The sequence below is a fragment of the Mustela putorius genome, unplaced genomic scaffold (genome assembly GCF_011764305.1).
Source record: "Mustela putorius furo isolate JIRA1106 unplaced genomic scaffold, ASM1176430v1.1 tig00000196_pilon_pilon_pilon, whole genome shotgun sequence".
Taxonomy (NCBI): domain Eukaryota; kingdom Metazoa; phylum Chordata; class Mammalia; order Carnivora; family Mustelidae; genus Mustela; species Mustela putorius.
In genome coordinates this window covers 7,407,873-7,427,513 of record NW_025421310.1, presented here as the reverse complement: position 1 = coordinate 7,427,513, position 19,641 = coordinate 7,407,873, and the positions used below count along the sequence as shown (strand labels likewise).

At 48.1% G+C, this 19,641-nt stretch overlaps 2 protein-coding genes across 2 annotated transcripts in view; one reads left to right on the top strand and one right to left on the bottom strand.

Moving 5' to 3' along the window:
* The window catches only part of LOC101671851 (zinc finger protein 493-like), a 226,534-nt gene that overhangs the window by 127,593 nt on the left and 79,300 nt on the right, over nucleotides 1–19,641 (top strand). The gene's annotated exons all lie outside the window — the stretch shown is intronic.
* LOC101672730 (putative protein ZNF720) lies at nucleotides 268–7,049 on the bottom strand. The gene is made up of 3 exons (XM_013050028.2): nucleotides 6,969–7,049; nucleotides 996–1,122; nucleotides 268–500 (listed from the first exon to the last, which is right to left on the bottom strand). Exons 1-3 carry the CDS (start codon nucleotides 7,047–7,049, stop codon nucleotides 322–324), a joined length of 387 nt encoding a protein of 128 aa, XP_012905482.1. The 3' UTR covers nucleotides 268–321.

The following is a 19,641-nucleotide window of genomic DNA, read 5'->3' as shown; positions in this document are numbered from 1 at the left end:
TGTTCTGGAAATTTCTGCACCAAACCCCCTGACCTACTTGTCTCATGATGAAAACCAGAATTTACAAAGACTTTAGCATAGAGGTGTTCAGAAATACGATGACTTCCCCAGGGTCCTCATAGCAATGGAGGGAGATTAAGGAGGCCTTCCCCTCCAATTATATGATGATTATATGCTGGATCATCACTGGAGCTGAAGAAAGAGTCCCTAGAGAATGAAAGAGCTTGATAATGCTGGAGAGCAGATGTCCCCTCTGGGAGAGAGAGAGAAAGAGAGAGAGGAAACTGGGCATGTCTCCAACTGATTTTCATTCAAGGAAAGCTACCAGAACCACATTTTAAGGTCTACCTTCCTCCTTAAGACTTGGACCTCCCCTGTCATCTGCCTCATTCTTTCCCACCTACCTGGAGAGAAGCCTCTGGACTCCTTTCTCTTCACATCCCAGAGCTGCTTCTCTTGCTCCAAAAACATGATCAGGTCTGGCTTTGACAGGAGGAGACCTGTTTACGAGGAAAAAGGAAAACGACTATTGCTGCCGGTTCTAACTTCCCATGAGTCTTGTGTTCAGTGGAGTAGAGACAGTATTAGACAATTTTAGAAAATGGTTTCCCAAAAGCTGTTGCCCAAAAGTCCATTTAGAACACACTGGAGGCATTTCCAATGTTCACATCCTGATCTCCACTTCCAAGTAGCAGACATAAGAAGAAGGGTAAATTTCAGTTTCAGATGTAAGCAGCACCATTCTATGTCACTCAATGTTGAGAACTGCCACTCATCTTCACAAGCCATGATGTTACCTCGAGGAAGTAGAAGCTGACGCTGAAAAGGAAACATCATGAAGATTTGTCTCTCCATCCACAGACCCCTACTTTTTTCCCTTTCTGCCTGGATCTGGAATCCAGTCATTCCAAGAGAAATCTCCCAAGAGGCAGTCTTCCCAGGAAGGAACAAAACCCTGTGTGGGGCTTTAGAAACCTGGAAGGAGTCTTCCTCACCCAAGAAATGGAGATGTCCATAGTTCTCTAACATCACATCCCTGTACAGTTGCCGCTGAGTGTGGGTCAGGCATCCCCACTCCTCCTCGGAGAATTCTATGGCCACATCCCTGAAGGTCAGCAGTCCCTGTAACAAATAACACAGTCACCAAGTGACCAGTGACAAACTGTGCCCCTAAGATGGTCCCTAAGATGAAGAGAAAATTAGTGTCACCAGCTAGAACCAGACCTGACCTTTTCATCTCCGTGATAGGAGTATGGGAAGAAAGAAAACCTATGGGGCAGGGTGCTGCCTGGTTGAGAACTTTCACTCCTTTCACTCTCAGAAGTCAACTCTATCTACTACACAGAGGTGACAGCCCTCCTTGTCCAGTGCAAAGTGTTGGGTTATGGGAGAGGAACCAATGGTCAAGCAATTCTAGACATGTTTCTGATGTGAAATATTGGGGTTATGGAGTGAATGATGAAGGGATTGTTGAGATACCCATGGTACAAACACTGTTGTCCTAATGCAAGGGAAGAGCAAAGTTGTGAGCAGTGACTGGTTCTATGCGTTCAGATGGGGAGGGGGTGAGGGATAGCAGGAGGCTCTAAGGAATTTGGAAGCAAGTTTCCAGGACCCTCAGGGCCTCCCAGCTGGTGTTTTGATGAGGCCACTCACTGTTTAGTTAACACTTTAGTCAGGAGACCCTCCAAATATCTATCAGAAAGCCACAAGCTTGAAGGATGGTGGGTAAGCTACATTTGGGGAATAGAGTTCAAGTTAGTTTCCAAAGCAATTTTCATCTGTTAAAGTGGAATTACAGGGACGCCTGAGTGGCTCAGTTGGTTAAGCGGCTGCCTTCGGCTCAGGTCATGATCCCAGCATCCTGGGATGGAGTCCCACATCAGGCTTCTTGCTTGGCGGGGAGCCTGCTTCTCCCTCTGCCTCTGCCTGCCACTCTGTCTGCCTGTGCTTGCTCTCGCTTCTCTCTCTATGACAAATAAATAAATAAAATCTTTAAAAAAAAAATAAAGTGGAATTACAAGATCCTGGAGGTCTACTGTCAAGCTAAGGCTGCTATTTGCATCCAACAAAATATTAACCTTGAGGCAGTTGTGAGTTCCCTGGGGAATGTCCCACTCTTGTCTTTCTCAGGTATTTTTCAAGAGATTGGAAGCTGAAGGAAACTGAATTTTATCCACACCTCTTTTGACTTTGTTTTCCTCCTCAGAAACTATAAGCAAGGGGGAACCAGATAGTTCAGTTGCTCAGGGTCTGCCTTCAGCTCAGGTCATGATCCCAGACTCCTGGGGTGGAACCCTCAGTTGGGCTCCCCACTCAATGGGGAATCTGCTTCTCCTTCTTTCCCTGTCCTCACTCATGTGCTCTGTCTCACAACTGAGAAAATGTGTAAAAGAAAGAATGAAAGAAAGAACGAACCTACAAGCAAGCGAAACACAGAAAAAAGAAGTTTACACCTGAAATGCGACAGTTCCTTCATATTCCTCAGTATCCCATGTTCCTTACAAATGACAGGAGGGAAAACAGGAACATTTCAGGGGAGGATCTGGCAGACAGCACCAAGCCAATAAAAGAAGTTCCCATCAGCTGAATGGAAACAAACGTTTATCAGTGCCAAATGCACATCAAAGGACACATCATCACTGGAGTTTCCATTGGACTGAAAACAGGAATTCAGAATATAAATCTGATTTTGGAAATACAGTAGATATACCTAAACAACTGAATCACTGTAAGATTTGTAGAGGCTGCTTTTAGGCAAGGAGGCTTGAGCAAAGGAGTGGAGGAAGGGTCCCAGTGTCCCCTTGGCTGAGTCCAGACAGGCACAGCAGGGGACCCACCTCAAAATTCCCAAGAGCCTAAGAATCAATGGGCTTCTGACAACCAGGAACAGTGAGCAGAAAGGAGCAAGTTCCTCATTCCCCAGAACTCCTCACCTTCCTTCCCCCTTTAAGGAACAACCACCCCCCCCCCTCCCACCCCTTGCAGACAGGCTCTCCTATGCAGTCCTGCCTGCTCATCTCTTTGGTCTTCAGGAAACTTCCACTGCCTTTGTTCTGCCTCAGGGAATTCTAGCAGTGGTGCGGGACAGGTTTCTGGCTGATCAAGGACCCATGTCTGGGGCCCCAAACGACTGACAGAGTAGACTACACTGAGACAGCAGAGCGTCCCTGTGCTAGTAATACTTAGTTTACTCCTTTATTTTCTTTTAATTTTTAAGATTTATTTTAATTTTCATCTTCTTTAAATATTCTGTTTATAGGGGCACCTGGATGGCTCAGTCAGAGGGCATAAGCCTTCTACTCAGGGCAAGACACAAGGTCCTGGGATGGCCTCCTACATTGAGGTGGTGGGGGAGTGTCTTTACTCAGTGGGGAGCCTTCTACCTCTGCCCCTAACACACCCTATTTGTGCTCTCACTCTTTTGCTTACAAATAAAACTTTTTACAAAGATTGTATTTATTTCAACAAGAGCCAAGTGAGAGAACACAAGTAGCAGAACAGGAGAAGGAGAGAGAGAAGCGGGATCCCTGCCCACCTGGGAGCCTGATGTGGGGCTGGACCCCAGGACCCTGAGATCATGACCAGAGCTGGAAGCAGAGGCTTAACCCACTGAGCCACCCAAGTACCACAATAAATAAAATTTTGAAAAAAAAAAAAGTATTCTATTTATTTCAAAAGGAGCAAGAGAGAGACCACAAACAGGGAGTAAAGCAGAAGGGGAGGAAGAAGCAGGATCCCTGCCGACCTGGGACCCCAACGAACCTGGATCTAAGTCCCCAGGATAACGACCTGAGTGAGGTTGAGGCAAAAAGCGGACTCTTAACTAACTGAACCATCCTCACTCCTCAAGACAGACTTATATTTTAGAGGAGGTCGGGAAGGGCAGGAGAGGAGTAAAAAGAATGTTAAGGGGACTCCCCTCTGGGCACAGAGCCTAAGCGGGGATACCAGACCAGGACCCTGAGATCCCGACCTGAGCGGCAATCGACAGTCAAACCTTAGTTGACTGAGGCCCCAGGCACCCTCTTCTAGTGCATTTTAAGTAGAATATCTCTCTCACGTGCTAAAGATGGACACACACACCCCCTTTCTTAGAATGAGACGTTTCCAAGTTTTTCTGGACTCATACCCACCGAGCTCTTATCTGCATTTCCTTCCTCCCCGGCTGCACACAACTGATCGAGAATTCAGATGAGCCCGAATGAGAAATTATTTCCCTCCCTGATATCCCAGGACCAGACCTCATCAGCCATAAGAATTTAGGACTCGACACCTTCCCCTCTGGATCTGCCACCAATGGAGTATTGTCACTCCTCGAGAGACTTTAATTCAAAGTGACAATGGCTGATGCCCTAGCCAGGTTGGGGACAAAGGACAGAAGGCTCTGGGACATAGAGAAGCATTCTAAAGATCTAACCAGGAGTACACTTCTGACCAGATCTTAAAAACAGGTGAACGCAGAAGCGAGAAGCACCCGCACTAGAGGCATCTGCATCTGCAGCTTCTAAACGCGAGGGTCTGTGGAGAAACAGAGGACACGGCTCCGCGGGGACACCAGGCTCACCTGAGAACCGGCCATTTCTGCCTTCACCTCCACCTATAGATTTCGTCCTCACGAGGGATCTGTGGGGAAATCACAGCTGCATCAGGAGAAAATGCCCTGAAATCCACCAACAGAGCTTCTTGCCCTCGCACCGCTCGCCCACGGGCAGGACTCATGCAGAAAAGGCCCAACTTCCCAGTCCTTTGTGTCCGGAGCAGCTCAGAAACTGTGTGCTCCCAGGAGGACACCCATCTCTGCATTTTCCTCACCTGCTTTGTGGGGAGGGAGGGGGGAGGGAGGGGTCCCCTGCCCCTGCCACTCACAACTTCAGCGTCAGCATCAGAACTGCGGGCTGCAGGGACCCGACCCTCCCAGACCTTATCACCTCTCCCGGACCAAAGCTGAAAATTTAGTCTCAGAAAACCACCAAAAGCCCTCGGGCCACCCACCCACCCACCCAGCCTCACAGAATCACCTGCGCCCTTAATTAACACAACAGTGTCGTTTTCGCCCAAACCAACTAACAGAATCTGAGGGGGAGGCCCGCAGAGAAGATTCTTTCTGAAACTCCACAGGTGACCCTGCTGGGAGGGAACTGGGGAGGTGACCTGGCCAACTAGGGGAACCAAGGCTGGGGCTGGAAGCAGAGTTGAGCCCTGCCTTCCCACCATCAGAGTTTCTGGAGACTGACACCTTCTTCCTCTTTCTGCTACATAGAGGGAGACAGCTTACACACTTATAAATGCAAATGTCTCTTTCAAAGTAAACACAGGATTTCAGTGTTTTTCCTTTATCTTCCTTGATTCAAAATAACTGACCCAAAAATAATGTTCAGGCTAAGGAGACATATTTTCAGGTGACTATTTCCCTTCAGTAGGTAAGTGTTTCTGTTCATAAGGACCTGCCACACAGTCTTCCACACTGCATGTTCTTTTTACTTTCCCATCAGTGATATGAGAATTCTAACTCAGCATTCTCAGGAAAATTGGGTGTTGTCATTTTTCTTTATTTTAGCCATTCCAGAAAACACTGAGTGGTTTCTCACTGTAAACTATGCAGTCTTCTTACAACAGCTGTCTTGGTCACTGAAATGAAAACCACTTGGAAGGCATCAGGTTGAACAAACATAAAAGCAATTAATGCTTCAGTGGGAAGCATTAATAAATAACCTTTCTCTTCTCCACAGACCTCTTCTCTCTTCTCAGCCCTTTGATTAGGAACCTGGTTCTTAGAATATAAGTGAGGCTTGGTGTGTGAGGTGCAGAGCTGATGACCAAGAAAGGATTCTTTAGACATTTTTGGTGCAAAATGGTGGTTTATTGAAGCACAGGGACAGGACCTCTGGCAGAAAGAGCTGCTACCCTGGGGCTGTGAGGAGTGGTTCGTTATATACTCGCCAGTTGGGAGGGGGTCAGGGATGGTGTTAGTCTCTAAGGAGTTTTGGATGCAAGGTTTCCAGGACCTTGAGGAGCTAGGTATTATTGGGGAAAAGGTTATTCATTATTGGTAATAAAACCTTTGTTGTGAGACCCTTTAGATGTATGTCAGTGGGCCGTATGCTTGGGAATGATTGTCAACATGTATCTTGGAGCGTTTAGAGATAAAGTTTACAAGGAATAGTTAGAGTAGACTTCCAGGATCCTGGTTGGGGTAGGATTGTCAGGCTAGGATTGCCCTTTGCCCTTAGCAAAGCCTGAACGTGGAGTTTGTTGAGTCCCTAAAGGAGAGTCGCTCTGCCTGTATCAAGGGCTTGTCAGTGGGTAAGGAAATTGAGTAATTTTGATTCTGCCTCTGCTTCCTATAAGGACCTATTTAGAAACTGTCCCTGCTCCCCTTCCCCCAGGGATTTACTTGGAGACATGTCCCAGAAACCAGCTTCAGGTAACAAAGCCCAGATACAAAGGTGGGTCAGGGACAGGTGGAGACATCGATGGGGGGGGGGATGCATACTGTCTCCCTGGTTACCAAGGTGTATGGGGCCCGCCCTTTGGGAGCCTTTTTGGTTCCAATTCCAATCAAGGTGTAATAGGCTGGTTCAAATGTCTACTAGGGTAAATTGTAACTCAGTTGGTCACCTAGCATCACTGTGGAGTTTCCTGTGTGTGTTACAATCTCATTGGCCACCTGTGCATGGCCAGGCCCAACCTCATGGCCTTTGCCCTTAAAAGCTAGTCTGTAAAGCAACGAAGGGTCGCCTTCTCTTGTAAGAGGTGCGGCTTCAAGCGTTGGGTTAGATTCTTGATGCTTGGTGTGAAATAAAGCTTTGCTTGACCTTCGCTTTGTATCAGTCTCACTCCTTTAATCATGGACCCATTATTGGGTCCATAACATATGGGGGCTCCGTCCAGGATTAAACGACGAGAACTGAGCCAGCATCAGAATTTCTGGGAAAAGCCTCGAGGTAAGATCTCACAGATTTTACTCTGTGGGATCCGCCGATCGGTTGGTCTGTCTGGGTGGAGCTCCGGGTATAGACCACTGGGGTGAAGCCGGACGCGGCCATGCTCCTCAGGGCTGGAGAGGATGCGGGGACGCCCCTTTCCTCCACTGGTAGATCGCCAGGGGGTTCGAGTCCCCCTAGGCGGTCACCTAAGGTCTTGGGGTTCGAGTCCCCCAGGTAGTCACCAGGGGTTTGAGTCCCCCTAGGTGGCCAGGGGGTTCGAGTCCCCCTGGACGGCCAGAAGATAAAAAGTCCCCACCGGTGGCAGGTTCTGGATAAGATCTGCTGGGCCTGTGGTTGTCTTTGTTTTGTCTTTTTGTTGTCTGCTGTGCTGTGCTGTTGTGTTTAAAGGAATGGGGCAAACAGAGTGAGGAATTCTGACTTTCAAATGGCTATAACTGGAGCCAACTGGGGTTAGTCTAACTCGAGACAGAGACTTAAGGAATATTCCCAAGCAGCTGCTGAAACAACTTTGTTTCGGGGACATTCCTTGCCCTCTCTGGCCCGACGGAGACTGCCTAGCCTCTCCCCCTTGCTGGCGGGAAAGCATGGTGTGTGCTCCTCTCTTGGAGCTGATTAGCCCTAGAATTGGGAACCCTTTCTTTGCCTTTTGGTGACACTTTGTTCTGTTTTTCACTGTCGGAAAACAAGAAGAGCACTCCTAGGCCTAACACCCCCATTCCGGATCTTCCCACCTGGGCCTCAGGTAAACATTCGAAATGGAGTGGGTCCAGGTGGAACATAAATCAGTATTTGAACTAAGTTAAGCTTGTTGGGTTGATTAGGATAAACATATCTTTTGAGTTAACAGTAGTAAATGTGAAACTCCACAGAGTTTTTACTTCAGGTCAAAAAAAATCTGTCCATGAAAAAATGTTCATCATCACTAGCCATCAGAGAGATTCAAATTAAAACTACATTGAGATATCGCCTTACACCAGTTAGAATGGCCAACATTAGCAAGACAGGAAACAACATGTGTTGGAGAGGATGTGGAGAAAGGGGAACCCTCTTAAACTGTTGGTGGGAATGCAAGTTGGTGCAGCCTCTTTGGAGAACAGTGTGGAGATTCCTCAAGAAATTAAAAATAGAGCTTCCCTATGACCCTGCCATTGCACTCCTGGGTATTTACCCCAAAGATACAGATGTCATGAAAAGAAGGGCCATCTGTACCCCAATGTTTATAGCAGCAATGGCCACGGTCGCCAAACTGGAAAGAACCAAGAAGCCCTTCAATGGATAAATGGATAAGGAAGATGTGGTCCATATACACTATGGAGTATTATGCGTCCATCAGAAAGGACGAATACTCAACTTTTGTAGCAACATGGACGGGACTGGAAGATATTATGCTGAGTGAAATAAGTCAAGCAGAAAGAGTAAATTATCATAGGTTTCATTTATTTGTGGAGCATTACAAAAAGCATGGAGGACATGAGTTAGAGAGAAGGGGGTTGGAGTAAATTGGAAGGGGAGGTGAATCATGAAAGACTAGGGACTATGAAAAACAATCTGAGAGGTTTGAAGTGGGGGGGGCGGTGGTTGGGAGGTCAGGGTACCAGGTGTTGTGTATTATAGAGGGCACAGATTGCATGGAGCACTGGGTGTGGTGAAAAAATGATACTGTTATGCTGAAAAAATGAAAAAAAAATTAAAAATTAAAAAAAATCTGTGTTGAAATCTGTTAGCAAAGAGATGACTAAAATGATGTTTGTCTGTCTCAGAGTTTCAATGGGTAATTGTTAAAGTAGCTTTCAAGGTCTTTGTTAACCTGAAACTTCAACCAAATGGGATGAAATGCTAGTGCGCTTGTTGCTGGAACTAGGTTTGTGCTTTTGAAATCTGTTGGTAAACATGTTTTGTTCTTAACTAATTGATAAATTTGCCGTCTAAAGAATTCTGTTGTAACAGTTCACAATTGGTTTATATTTAATCTTTAGTAGAGGTTAAGGTATTTCTAAGAGTAGAAAATTCTGCTAAGTGTAATTAAGACTGATGGAAATAAGGGAAACAACTCTGTAGAAAAGTAGGAAATAGGTGAAAAGATACCAGATCCCTGATCCTGTTTAAATAAGAAAGAAAAACAGGCCTGGGGCCACTGTTTGATCTAGAACCATTGCTACAGAATGGAAGGGGAGACCTGGTGGGGGGAGGTGTCTAACCTGTTTGAATCTGAAGAGTGCCTGACTGTGTGAATGTGTCTGTGTGGTTCCACCGCTTCGGCTACGGAGTCTGAGTGGACTGCACCCTGAGTCTCGCGAGGCGTCATATGACATAACGGTCATCTACTCCAAGGAGTAGCCTAGTCCGGGGTTTATACGGACAGACCTTAGCTAAGATGCTCCTAAGTTCCCGCGAGGGACTCGAGCAGGAAAGCATCCGAAAGATCCCCCTCCTTTTGTCTGCGACTTCATTCATAATGGGAAGGAAACCCAGAAAACTCCTATCTTAAGGATGCACACGTAAAAATTAAAAAAGGAAAGACACTGGTATAGAAAAGCTGGTTTTCTCTCTGTTTAAGAGGGCAAAGTTTTCTTCGGTTAATTGAAATGTAAATGGTTTTCTCTTTGCCTGCCCAGAGTTGTAAATGAGATCTCTTTGGCTCATAAGGCTTCCTTGATATGCTAAGTTACTGATAACCTTGGGTTTGCATTTGGGTAAATGCTATAATTATTCTAGAGGTTCTACACATTTCCTAAAATGTTAATGTCTTGATAAGGGTCATCACTTGATATTTAAATATATCTGTTCTGAGTTTTTTCATTTACAATTGTTTTAGTTCTATTGTAAGATAAGTTCCACCTTAAAGGAAATCCATACGGGAAGACTTTCAGGACAAATACAGGTCTTTGATATGTTAAAATCCTGGGAACTGAAATGGGTAAAGATTTACAGAAGTAAGGGCTACATTCAGACTAAACCAGAATTAGTAACATGGGACTAGAAAAACTGAAAGGTTGTAATGTTGTGTCTCTTCGTGTTTTAGAAACATTACCAGTTCTGTAATGTTTGCTCCTCTAGACTAGGGAAACTTTTTCTTAAGTTACCTGTAACTTATAGAGATGTAAAGGTGTTCATTTGTAAATGAATCAAGGCATTCAACTTTTCTATCTGGACCCTCTGAAACCAAAAGGGCTCAATAAGTTCTTCCTTGGCAGTCAGTCATTTGCATAAGTTCAATAAGAATCTGTTCTCCTTGTAACAGGAAAGCATTGGACATTGATTATTTTACCAAGGCTCATATTTTAAAAGACTCAGATATGGCCAGCTTAAAGGAACTAAGGTTGACTTTGTAAAACCTGGAGCCGTAAAGCCCTTTGGAACTGTTGGCCTGATACCTTGCTTACAGAGTTCCCAGCAGCCTCACCAGGTGAGTAAAGAATGTCACTCCCTGGTAGGAGTAAAGGCCTCAAGATACCTTGGGCACCTCAGGAGTTTGCCCAAATCAACAGGTATTGCAGGCATGTCTGATGGCAAGTACTGTGGCTTGGCTTCTGGCACGGAGAGGCTACTAAAAGTTCAACCTAGAGATTCCTTATAAAAAGTTTCAGCAGGGGCACCTGGGTGGCTCAGTGGGTTAAGCCTCTGCCTTCGGCTCAGGTCATGATCTCAGGGTCCTGGGATCAAGCCCCACATCTGGCTCTCTTCTCAGCAAGGAGCCTGCTTCCTCCTCTTTCTCTCTCTGCCTCCCTCTCTGCCTATTGGTGATCTCTCTCTGTCAAAAAAATAAAAACCAAAAAAAAAAAAAAAAGTTTCAGCGAAGCAGATTCTAAAAGATCATGATTACTTACTGTTCTTGCTGAGCTTATGTAAATAATTAGGCCAAGTTTGTTAAAACTGGACTTGTTTTTCAAACAAGTTAGTCCTGATTTGGCTATCTCTGGAAATGAGGGTTATTTTAGAGAGAAAAATTATGTTCTAATAACACGGCTTTATGGGTATTAAATTCTAGATTAGATTGTTATTAAATGTTTTTTTTACCTAAGCTAGACAACTTAAGGTAAGCTTCAGAGAAGTTGGACGATAACTCATGTAGGCAATCTTTTTTTTTTTTTTTAAAAAGATTTTATTTATTTATTTGACAGTGAGAGATCACAAGTAGGCAGAGAGAGAGGAAGGGAAGGAAGCAGGCTCCCTGCTGAGCAGAGAGCCCGATGCGGGACTCGATCCCAGGACCCTGAGATCATGACCTGAGCCAAAGGCAGCGGCTTAACCCACTGAGCCACCCAGGCGCCCCTCATGTAGGCAATCTTGCCTTTGCCAGTCAGTCAGCCCCAGATATAAGGGAGAAACTTCACAAAATTGAGGAATTTGAAAGGAAGTGTAAAGTCCATTCTGGCGAGATAAACACAACACCAGGCAAAGTGGGTGCAAGGCAAGATTTATTAAAAACGCTTTCTGGCGAAGTTTCAGGGCTCAGGAGAAGGGGAACCAGGAAAGTTGTGCCGGGAGGAGGTGGGCACCCTTGGGCGAGGTTCTGCAACTCTGGAAAGCAGAGTGGTGGAAGTCGCGCCCAAGGCAGGGAGGAGGGGGCTTTTAAGGGGTCTTGGGGAAAGCTCAGGGGTCTTTTGGCAAGTTTCCCTTATTTGGATATCCCGCCTGCTCGTCGGGATCCCATTGGTCCACAGGAGCCCGGGGCGGGGGTCTCAGATTCCTCCTTGGGCCTTTGTTCTCCTGTCCGAGCTCAGGTCTTGTGGTGGGAACTTTCGCCATCTTTGGTAGCCCTTCCTGCCAGCCCAACATTCCGACCTTTTGCTTAATATAATGGTGTCAGGGGCGTCCACTCGGTTCTGGCTACTTCCTGCTGACAGGGGGCGTCGTCATAGGGGTAGTCGGAAGTGGGCAGGCGAGAGTAGGGCTAGAGTAGGAGTTGATTGACGGATATTCGGGCAAGTTCTTGTAGGCGACCCTGCAAGTACCGGAAAAGACAGGGAGCAACTGAGATTAGAAGGAGGATTATGCATACAGGTCCCGCCAGAGGGAGCAGCCAGGTTACCCAGTTGTAGGGGCCCAGGCCCCAAGAGGACGTGTCTCGCCGCCGTGCTTGGATCCGATCCCTGAGTTCTTTGATCTTGGAAGTAACTATACCTGATTGGTTAACAAAGTAACATTCTTCATTTAAGAATAGGCAGGTACCCCCTTTTTCGGCGGTCAGAAGGTCTAAGGCTCGTCGGTTCTGTACAGCTAAGGCTGCCAGGCTGGTGACTTGGGTCTGTAGGGCTGTGAGGGAGTCAGCAACCCGTTCCATATCATTCAGAGCTTGGGAGAGTTTGTAATAAAAGTCTATGGAGGTTCCTATCCCTGCTGTTCCAGTTGCCACCCTGTGGCTATTCCTGCCCCTGTTATGAATGGGAGGAAGGCAGCCCTTCCTCCATGGTGTTTGGGAAATATGATGGACAGAAGCTGGGATTCAGAGTAGATGGTGGTAGAAGGAGATAGAATGAATATACAGCCCAGGGAGTCATTAGTGGTTAGGCAGCGATAGATTCCCTGAGGGCACAAGAGAAATATTCCCGAGGGAGTACAGTACAGGAGGGAGGAGTTAGTGATATGGCAGCTGCGGTGGTAAGGGAGGACACATTAATAATAGCTATGTTTCCCCCAATGGGGCCCATATGGACCATATTATTCGTGGCCCTGAAGTTGGGGAGTGGCCAGTCAATAGGGAGGGGTATCCCTACAACATAGAGTGAGGTAAGGTAGATAGGATAAAAGAGGCGGGGAAAGGGCCGGAGGGCTATGATTTCTAAGAAAGGGCCGGCCGTATAGTAAATCAAATGGGCTTAAGCCCGAAGACCCGCAGGACGTAGCCAGGAGTCTGGTGAGAGCCGTAGACAGAAGTGTAGGCCAGGAAAGATGGGTTTCTAGGGTAGGTTTGGTGAGTTGGGCTTTGAGCAGCCCGTTGGCCTTTTCTACCTTACCGATGACTGTAGGTGGTATGGGATGTGAAGTTTCCAGGTTATGTTGAGGCTCTCAGCTACCTGTTGGGTTACACTGGAGATGAAGGCAGGTCCGTTGTTCGACTGGAGGGTCCGGGGCAATCCAAACCTCGAGATGATGTGCTCGATGAGTATTATAGCCACTACGTCTGCTGTTTCCCGGGCCATAAGGTATGCCTTGATCCAGCCTGTGAACGTATCAACCAAGGTTAATAGGTAGCGAAAGGTTTTATGGCGAGGCATGTGAGTGAACTCCAGTTGCCAGTCTTCCCCCAGCTGATGACCTCGGAGCTGTTGGTTAGGCCCTGGTCTGCGGATTCCTCCTTGTGAATTCACAGAGGAACAGGTTTTGCAAGCCCTGTGGACAACTTCAATTACTTTAGATAAGGAAGGATGATAGAACAATGGCTGAAGAAATTGGTGGAGAGCCTTTGGGCCAATATGGAGGGATCGGTGGATGTCAGTAATTAAGGTGTGTGCCAGATTGCCTGGCAGGGCAATCCTGTCCTGGATGTAGATCCACCCCTTATCTGGCAAGGGTATAGGCAGTAAAGTTGCAGGGTTTAAGTGGGGGGAGGTAGAGAGAGAGAGAGATGCGGGTTTTCTAGGAATAGCAGATGGAATAGCTGGAGACTAGGAGTCAGATGGGCCAGGGATCGGTGGCTAAGGTCTGTGAGTCGGCAGGAGAGTAGACCGTGATGGGTTGCCCTAAGGTCATGTTGAGGGCCTTAGAGGGGGGTACTTGATATCCCCTGGCCCCCAGAAAGTTAAGTAGGGTGGAGGTGTTGTCTTGGGAGACCGAGAGGGAGGGGCTACAGAGGAGGAGGTCATCCACATATTGTAGTAGAGTACTGGCCTTAAAGGCGCACTGCTGTTAAGTCTGTAGGCCTGGCCGAAAATGTGAGGGCTGTCCCTGAACCCCTGGGGTAGGACAGTCCAAGTTAGTTGTCCAGAAGCATGTGTGTCGGGATCCTCCCAGGTGAAGGCAAAAAGAAAATAGGAATCAGGGTGCAAGGGGACGGTGAAAAAAGCATCCTTTAGGTCCAGTACAGTCAAGTGAGAGGTGTTTGGGGGAATGCCAGACAGTAGGGTGTAGGGGCACGGCCTCGTTGATAAGCCTAAGGTCTTGTACCAGTTGATAAGCCCCTGAGGGCTTGCGTACTGGGAGGATGGGGTGTACAGGGGGAAATGATGGGGATCAGGAGTCCCTGACATTAAAGCCATTCTATGATAGTTTCAGGCCCTGGCAGTGGGCTAAGGAAATAGGGAACTGAGCTTGAGGGAAACTTAGAGTTATCCTTAAGCTGTACTTTAACCGGGGTAAAGTGGGAAGCAATGATGGGCTCTGAGATGTCCCACACCTGAGGATCTATAGCGGGTAGGTCATCTGGAGCGGAGGTCGAGGGAATGGAGAGGTGTAGGATGATACGGGTTGAGGTGGATAGAGGGGAGGAAGGGGAGAGGCAGATAGTTGCCCTTAGTTTCTGGAGAATGCCCCTCCCCAGTAGAGGGACCAGGCAGGAAGGAATCACTAGGAATGAGTGGGGGAAGGGGAACCCATCCAGGCTACAGGTAAGGGGAAGGGTCACCCTAGGATTGGAGGAGGTCCCATCGATCCCCATAACAGTAATTGGTGAGGTTCAAGTAAGTCCCGAGTAGGAAGGCAGAACAGAGTAGGTAGCCCCCGTGTCCAGCAAAAAAGAGATGGACTTACCCACTACCTAGAGCGTAACCCTGGGCTTGGCCTGGGTGAGAGGGGTGGCTGAGTCTGGGCTTCGTCAGTCGTCCTCCAATCCAAGCAGTTGAAAGGCCAGACTTACTATCTCTGGGGGTCCCCCAAGTTGAGGCACCGAAGATACCCCGAGGTTAGAGCAGTTGGATTTCCAGTGGACCATCAAATGGCATTGAGGGCAAGGCCGAGTTGGCAGCTTTGGATTGGGGCACTGGCGAGCCCAATGTCCCTCGGCCCCGCATTTGAAACAGGCCCCCCAGCAGGGTGCAATTGGTTGCCCCTCTCTGCTGGCTCCCGGAGCCGGCCGGCCACAGGGCTGCTACCAAGGCTTGGGTCTGCAACTGAACCTTTTGCTGGAATATGGCTTGTCGTTTAAGCTCAGCCGCCTCCTCACGGGAATTAAAGACCTTAAATGCCATTTTCACCAAGTCAGAAATGGGGGTCTGAGGGTCCTCCTCAGCCTTCTTTAACTTTCTCTGTATATCCGGTGCCGATTGAGAGATAAAATGAGTAGCCAGTACCGTGGCCCCCGCAGGAGAGGCAGAGTCCAAGCGAGTGTACTGGGTTAAAGGTTTGGTCAACTGGTTAAGAAACATGGTGGGGTTGTCGTAGGGGCCTGGACAATCTCCCTAATCTTGTCGTAATTAATGGCCTTATTAGAGGCTGCCCGCATGCCGGCTATGAGACACTGGACCATGCGGTCGCAGCGCCAGTGGCCATCTTGGCCATCCTGATAATCTCAACCTGGTTCTACAGCTGGGACCGCCCGGACTCCAACTGGCATGGCAGCATCAGTGAGCTGGACCTGATCTGCGTGCTCCCAGGCAGCAGCCTGGATGCGTTCCCTCTCCTCTGTGGTGAGGGTGGTGGTCTGGACCACATGTAAATCATGCCAGGTGAGGTCATAGGCTTGGGCCAGATATTGGAATTCTTTAATATAGTTATCAGAACTGGCCGAAAAGGAGCCCAAACGTTTCTCAGTTTGGGAAAGGTCCTGTAGAGAGAAGGGCGCATGAACTCAAACTTCCTCAACTCCAGCAACCTTCCTTGGGGGGCAGACTAACTCAGCGGGGGGCTTTCGAGGCCTAGTGCAGCTGGAGCCATACAGACACATTCACGCAGTCAAGCACTCTTCAGATTCAAACAGATTGGACACCCTCCCCTTTGGGAATCCCTGGCTAATGGGAGGTGATCAGTCTCCCCTTCCATTCTTTATGAAAGGATCTAGCTCAAACAGTAGCCCTGCGGCTGTTACAACAGAATTCAATTAAACACAAAAGGTGTTTATCAACAGATTTCAAAAGCGTAAACCTAGTTCCGGTGACCAGCGCTGGGGTATTTTATCCCATTCTGTTAAAGGTTACCAAAGACTTTGAATGCTACCTTAAGAATGACCCATTAAAACTCCAAGACACACAATTAACCATCAGTTCTAGTCATCTCTTTGCTAGCAGATTTTAACAAATAACAAGAGCCTATTTGACCTTCAGTAAACTTTGATTGGAGTTTCCCGTTTACTGCGGATAAATTTGTCAGGAGTTCGGATAGGAGTGGGGAGGGGGAGAAGGAGGGGTAGACGAGGGTGCCAGTTCAGAAATCCTGAATTTAAGGGACCTTGGGGTGAAGGATCATGGTAAGGAGGAGGAGGAGGAGGAACCAAAGGCCCTCTTGTCAGTGGGTGGGTGAAGCTCTCCAGGGGTTCAGAGAGAGGAGACGGGGAGGAGAGGTCCAAGTCTTTGGGAGCAGTGGGTGGCAGGGTAGGGGGAGGGGAGAGGGCCAAGAGGATCTGAGAGGTGGAGCAGTGAGAGCAGAGGAAGGGGCGAGAGTGCAGAGTCCAGAAAGCTGGACATAAGGGACCTTGGCCCATTTGCCTTGGTGTCTGCCTAGGTTATTTAGGTCCATGAAAATCTGATAGTTAAACATGCCTTCCGGAGGCCATTGGACTGATTGTCTAATTGGTATTGTGGCCAAGCGACAGTACAGTAACGTCATTTTCACAGGTCCTGGTCCAGTTCCAGGGTTTTAAGATTGGCCAGCAGGCCTAAAACACCCCCGGGATGTTTTAGGGTCGAATTTGGATTGGGAGGTCCCCACAATTCGTTGCCGGGAAACCCGAGGGCTGGAGGAAGGCGTCCCCTCGTCCACCACTGGGTTGCGGAAAAACTGTGTCGACTGCCGTAGAGGTTAGGACGTCTCCCAGACTCTCGGAGTCACGGAGGTCACCTGGTGACCGGCGGGGTCCACCCTGACGCAGCCGCGATTAGGGCAGGGCTTTCCGGAAGGAGGCGTGGAATCGGGGAAACTCACCACAGCTTCGGAAGTGGCATTCGGAAAGGCTGGTCCGGTTAGGCCAGGGAAAGGAGAGAGCCTCCCCACTGTGTGGGGGCTCAATCTCCTTCCCGGGTTTTGGCACCAAATGTAAAGTTCTTTCCGGGCAAGATAAACACAACACCAGGCAAAGTGGGTGCAAGGCAAGATTTATTAAAAACGCTCTCTGGCGAAGTTTCAGGGCTCAGGAGAAGGGGAGCCAGGAAAGTTGCACCGGGAAGAGGTGGGCACCCTCGGGAGAGGTTCTGCAACTCTGGAAAGCAGATTGGTGGAAGTCGCGCCCAAGGCAGGGAGGAGGGGCCTTTTAAGGGGTCTTGGGGAAAGCTCAGGGGTCTTTTGGCAAGTTTCCCTTATTTGGATATCCCGCCTGCTCATCGGGATCCCATTGGTCCACAGGAGCCCGGGGCGGGGGTCTCAGATTCCTGCTTGGGCCTTTGTTCTCCTGTCTGAGCTCAGGTCTTGTGGCGGGAACTTTCACCATCTTTGGTAGCCCTTCCTGCCAGCCCAACAGGAAGAATCTGACTGAGTTAGTGGGAATACTAGAAATAGCCGCTGAGGACTATGGGTCCTGAAGACTATGGGTCTTGCTTGCAGGAGATGAGAGCTCTCTTACAGACTCAGCAAGAGTAAGTGTATCAGGTGTCAGCAATGAAAACACAGCTTTGTAAGAGCCACACCACTTACTTAGGCTTTGGTCTCCATGAGGGAGTTTCTTGGGACATTGGGCTACTGCAGGCTGTGGATACCGCAGTTGTTGGAGATGGCGTGACCTCTATGAACTGACTAAGGGAGGACTCACTATGGTAGAGTGGACTAAATTAGGCTATAAAGGAGATTGGACTAAGACTAGAAGAAAATTAGTAAGCCAAATACATCAGGGCACTCACTTGAGGACACGCAAGTTTAAAGAGCTTATGGGCAAGCAGTTCTAGGTTTCTAAATTAGGGTGTATTGTTCAAGATGTGGTTGATAAATGTGTTCAATGTCAGGCGGTAAATGTGGAAAGAACTAGAATGGGAAGAGGGGAAAGAGAAAGAGGTTGTACTCCAGTCACTGCAGGCATTACAGTCTGTCTTAAAGGAGCCCATACAGGGATCTGGACTGCCCACACTGGGACAGAATCGGAGGTGGAGCCACATCCTTGCCAACCCAGGGAATTAAGTTTGGATGCTCTGCTGCCAAGTGGGAGGCTTGGAGCCTTGCTGGAAGGGACCATTTACGGTCATCCTGACCACCACCATGGCAATAAAAGTAGATGGCTTCAGGACCTGGATTCATGTGGGTCACATCAAATGAGCCGAGGACGAGAATGACCCCCCAGAGGTGGTTGCCGCTGCCAATGGACCCTGCCAATCATGGACTAAAACTAAGACACAAAAAACAAAATAAAACAAAACAAAACAATGAGTTCATTAAATTTATTGTTGGCCCTGTTGTTAAGATATAGGAGGGAGGTATAAGCAGTTGGGAAAAAAAGGGGGGGCACTTAACCTACTGTTTCCGATAAAAGGAGGAGGGGGGCTCTGCATAACATTAGTAGAAAATACTGTTTTGGGGTAAATCACACTGGAGTCATTAAAACAGTCTAGCAGCCATTAAAAAGAGGTTATAGAACTAGCTAAAAAGTCAAAGATTTGACTAGTCTCCAAAGAAAAGGGACCTATTCAGAAACTGTCCCTGCTCCCCTTCCCCAGGAGATTTACTTGGAGACAAGTCCCAGAAACCAGCTTCAGGTAACAAAGCCCAGATACAAAGGTGGGTCAGGACAGGTGGAGACATCTATGGGGGGGGGTGCATAGTGTCTCCCTGGTTACCAAGGAGTATGGGGCCCACCCTTTGGGAGCCTTTTTGGTTCCAATCCCAATCAAGGTGTAATAGGCTGGTTCAAATGTCTACTAGGGTAAATTGTAACTCAATTGGTCACCTAGCATCACTGTGGAGTTTCCTGTGTGTGTTACAATCTCATTGGCCACCTGTGCGTGGCCAGGCCCGACCGCATGGCCTTTGCCCTTAAAAGCTAGTCTGTGAAGCAGCAAAGGGTCGCCTTCTCTGGTAAGAGGTGCGGCCCCGAATGTTGGGTTAGATTCTTTTTTTTTTTAAGATTATTTATTTATTTATTTATTTGACAGAGAGAGAGAGATCACAAGTGGCAGAAAGGCAGGCAGAGAGAGAGGAGGAAGAAGGCTCCTGCTGAGCAAAGAGCCCAATGCGGGACTCCATCCCAGGATCCCGAGATCATGATCTGAGCCAAAGGCAGCGGCTTAACCCACTGAGCCACCCAGGCGCCCACATTGGGTTGGATTCTTGATGCTTGGCGTGAAATAAAGCTTTGCTTGGCCTTCGCTTTGTATCAGTCTCACTCCTTTAATCACAAACCCATTATTGGGGCATAACACTTCCCACCTCAGTGAGACTCCATTTCCAAATAAGTAATCTTTCTCTTCCCCACAAACCTGTTCTCCTTGCTTCTCAGCCCTTTGATTCAGGAACCTGGTTCCACCCTGACGACATGATGAACATGGCTGGCAGCACAGACACAATTCCTCTGAAAATGGGACATAATCCCAGATTTCCCTACAAATCCCCAGCCCTTTTACCGGGCGGGCTGCAGGTTTGAAGGCCTGACCTGCTGAGGCCTCCATGGCTGACAAAGCAA

Excerpts from the sequence above, each read along its gene's own strand:
- LOC101672730 (XM_013050028.2), bottom strand. The coding sequence starts at position 7,049 with ATGGCCGCGTCCGGCTTCACCCCAGTGGTCTATACCCGGAGCTCCACC. Across the intron at positions 1,123-6,968 it reads CGATCGGCGGATCCCACAGA|GGACTGCTGACCTTCAGGGA; the intron begins GTAAAATCTGTG and ends TATTTGTTACAG. Across the intron at positions 501-995 it reads TGGACATCTCCATTTCTTGG|GTCTCCTCCTGTCAAAGCCA; the intron begins GTGAGGAAGACT and ends CCTCGTAAACAG.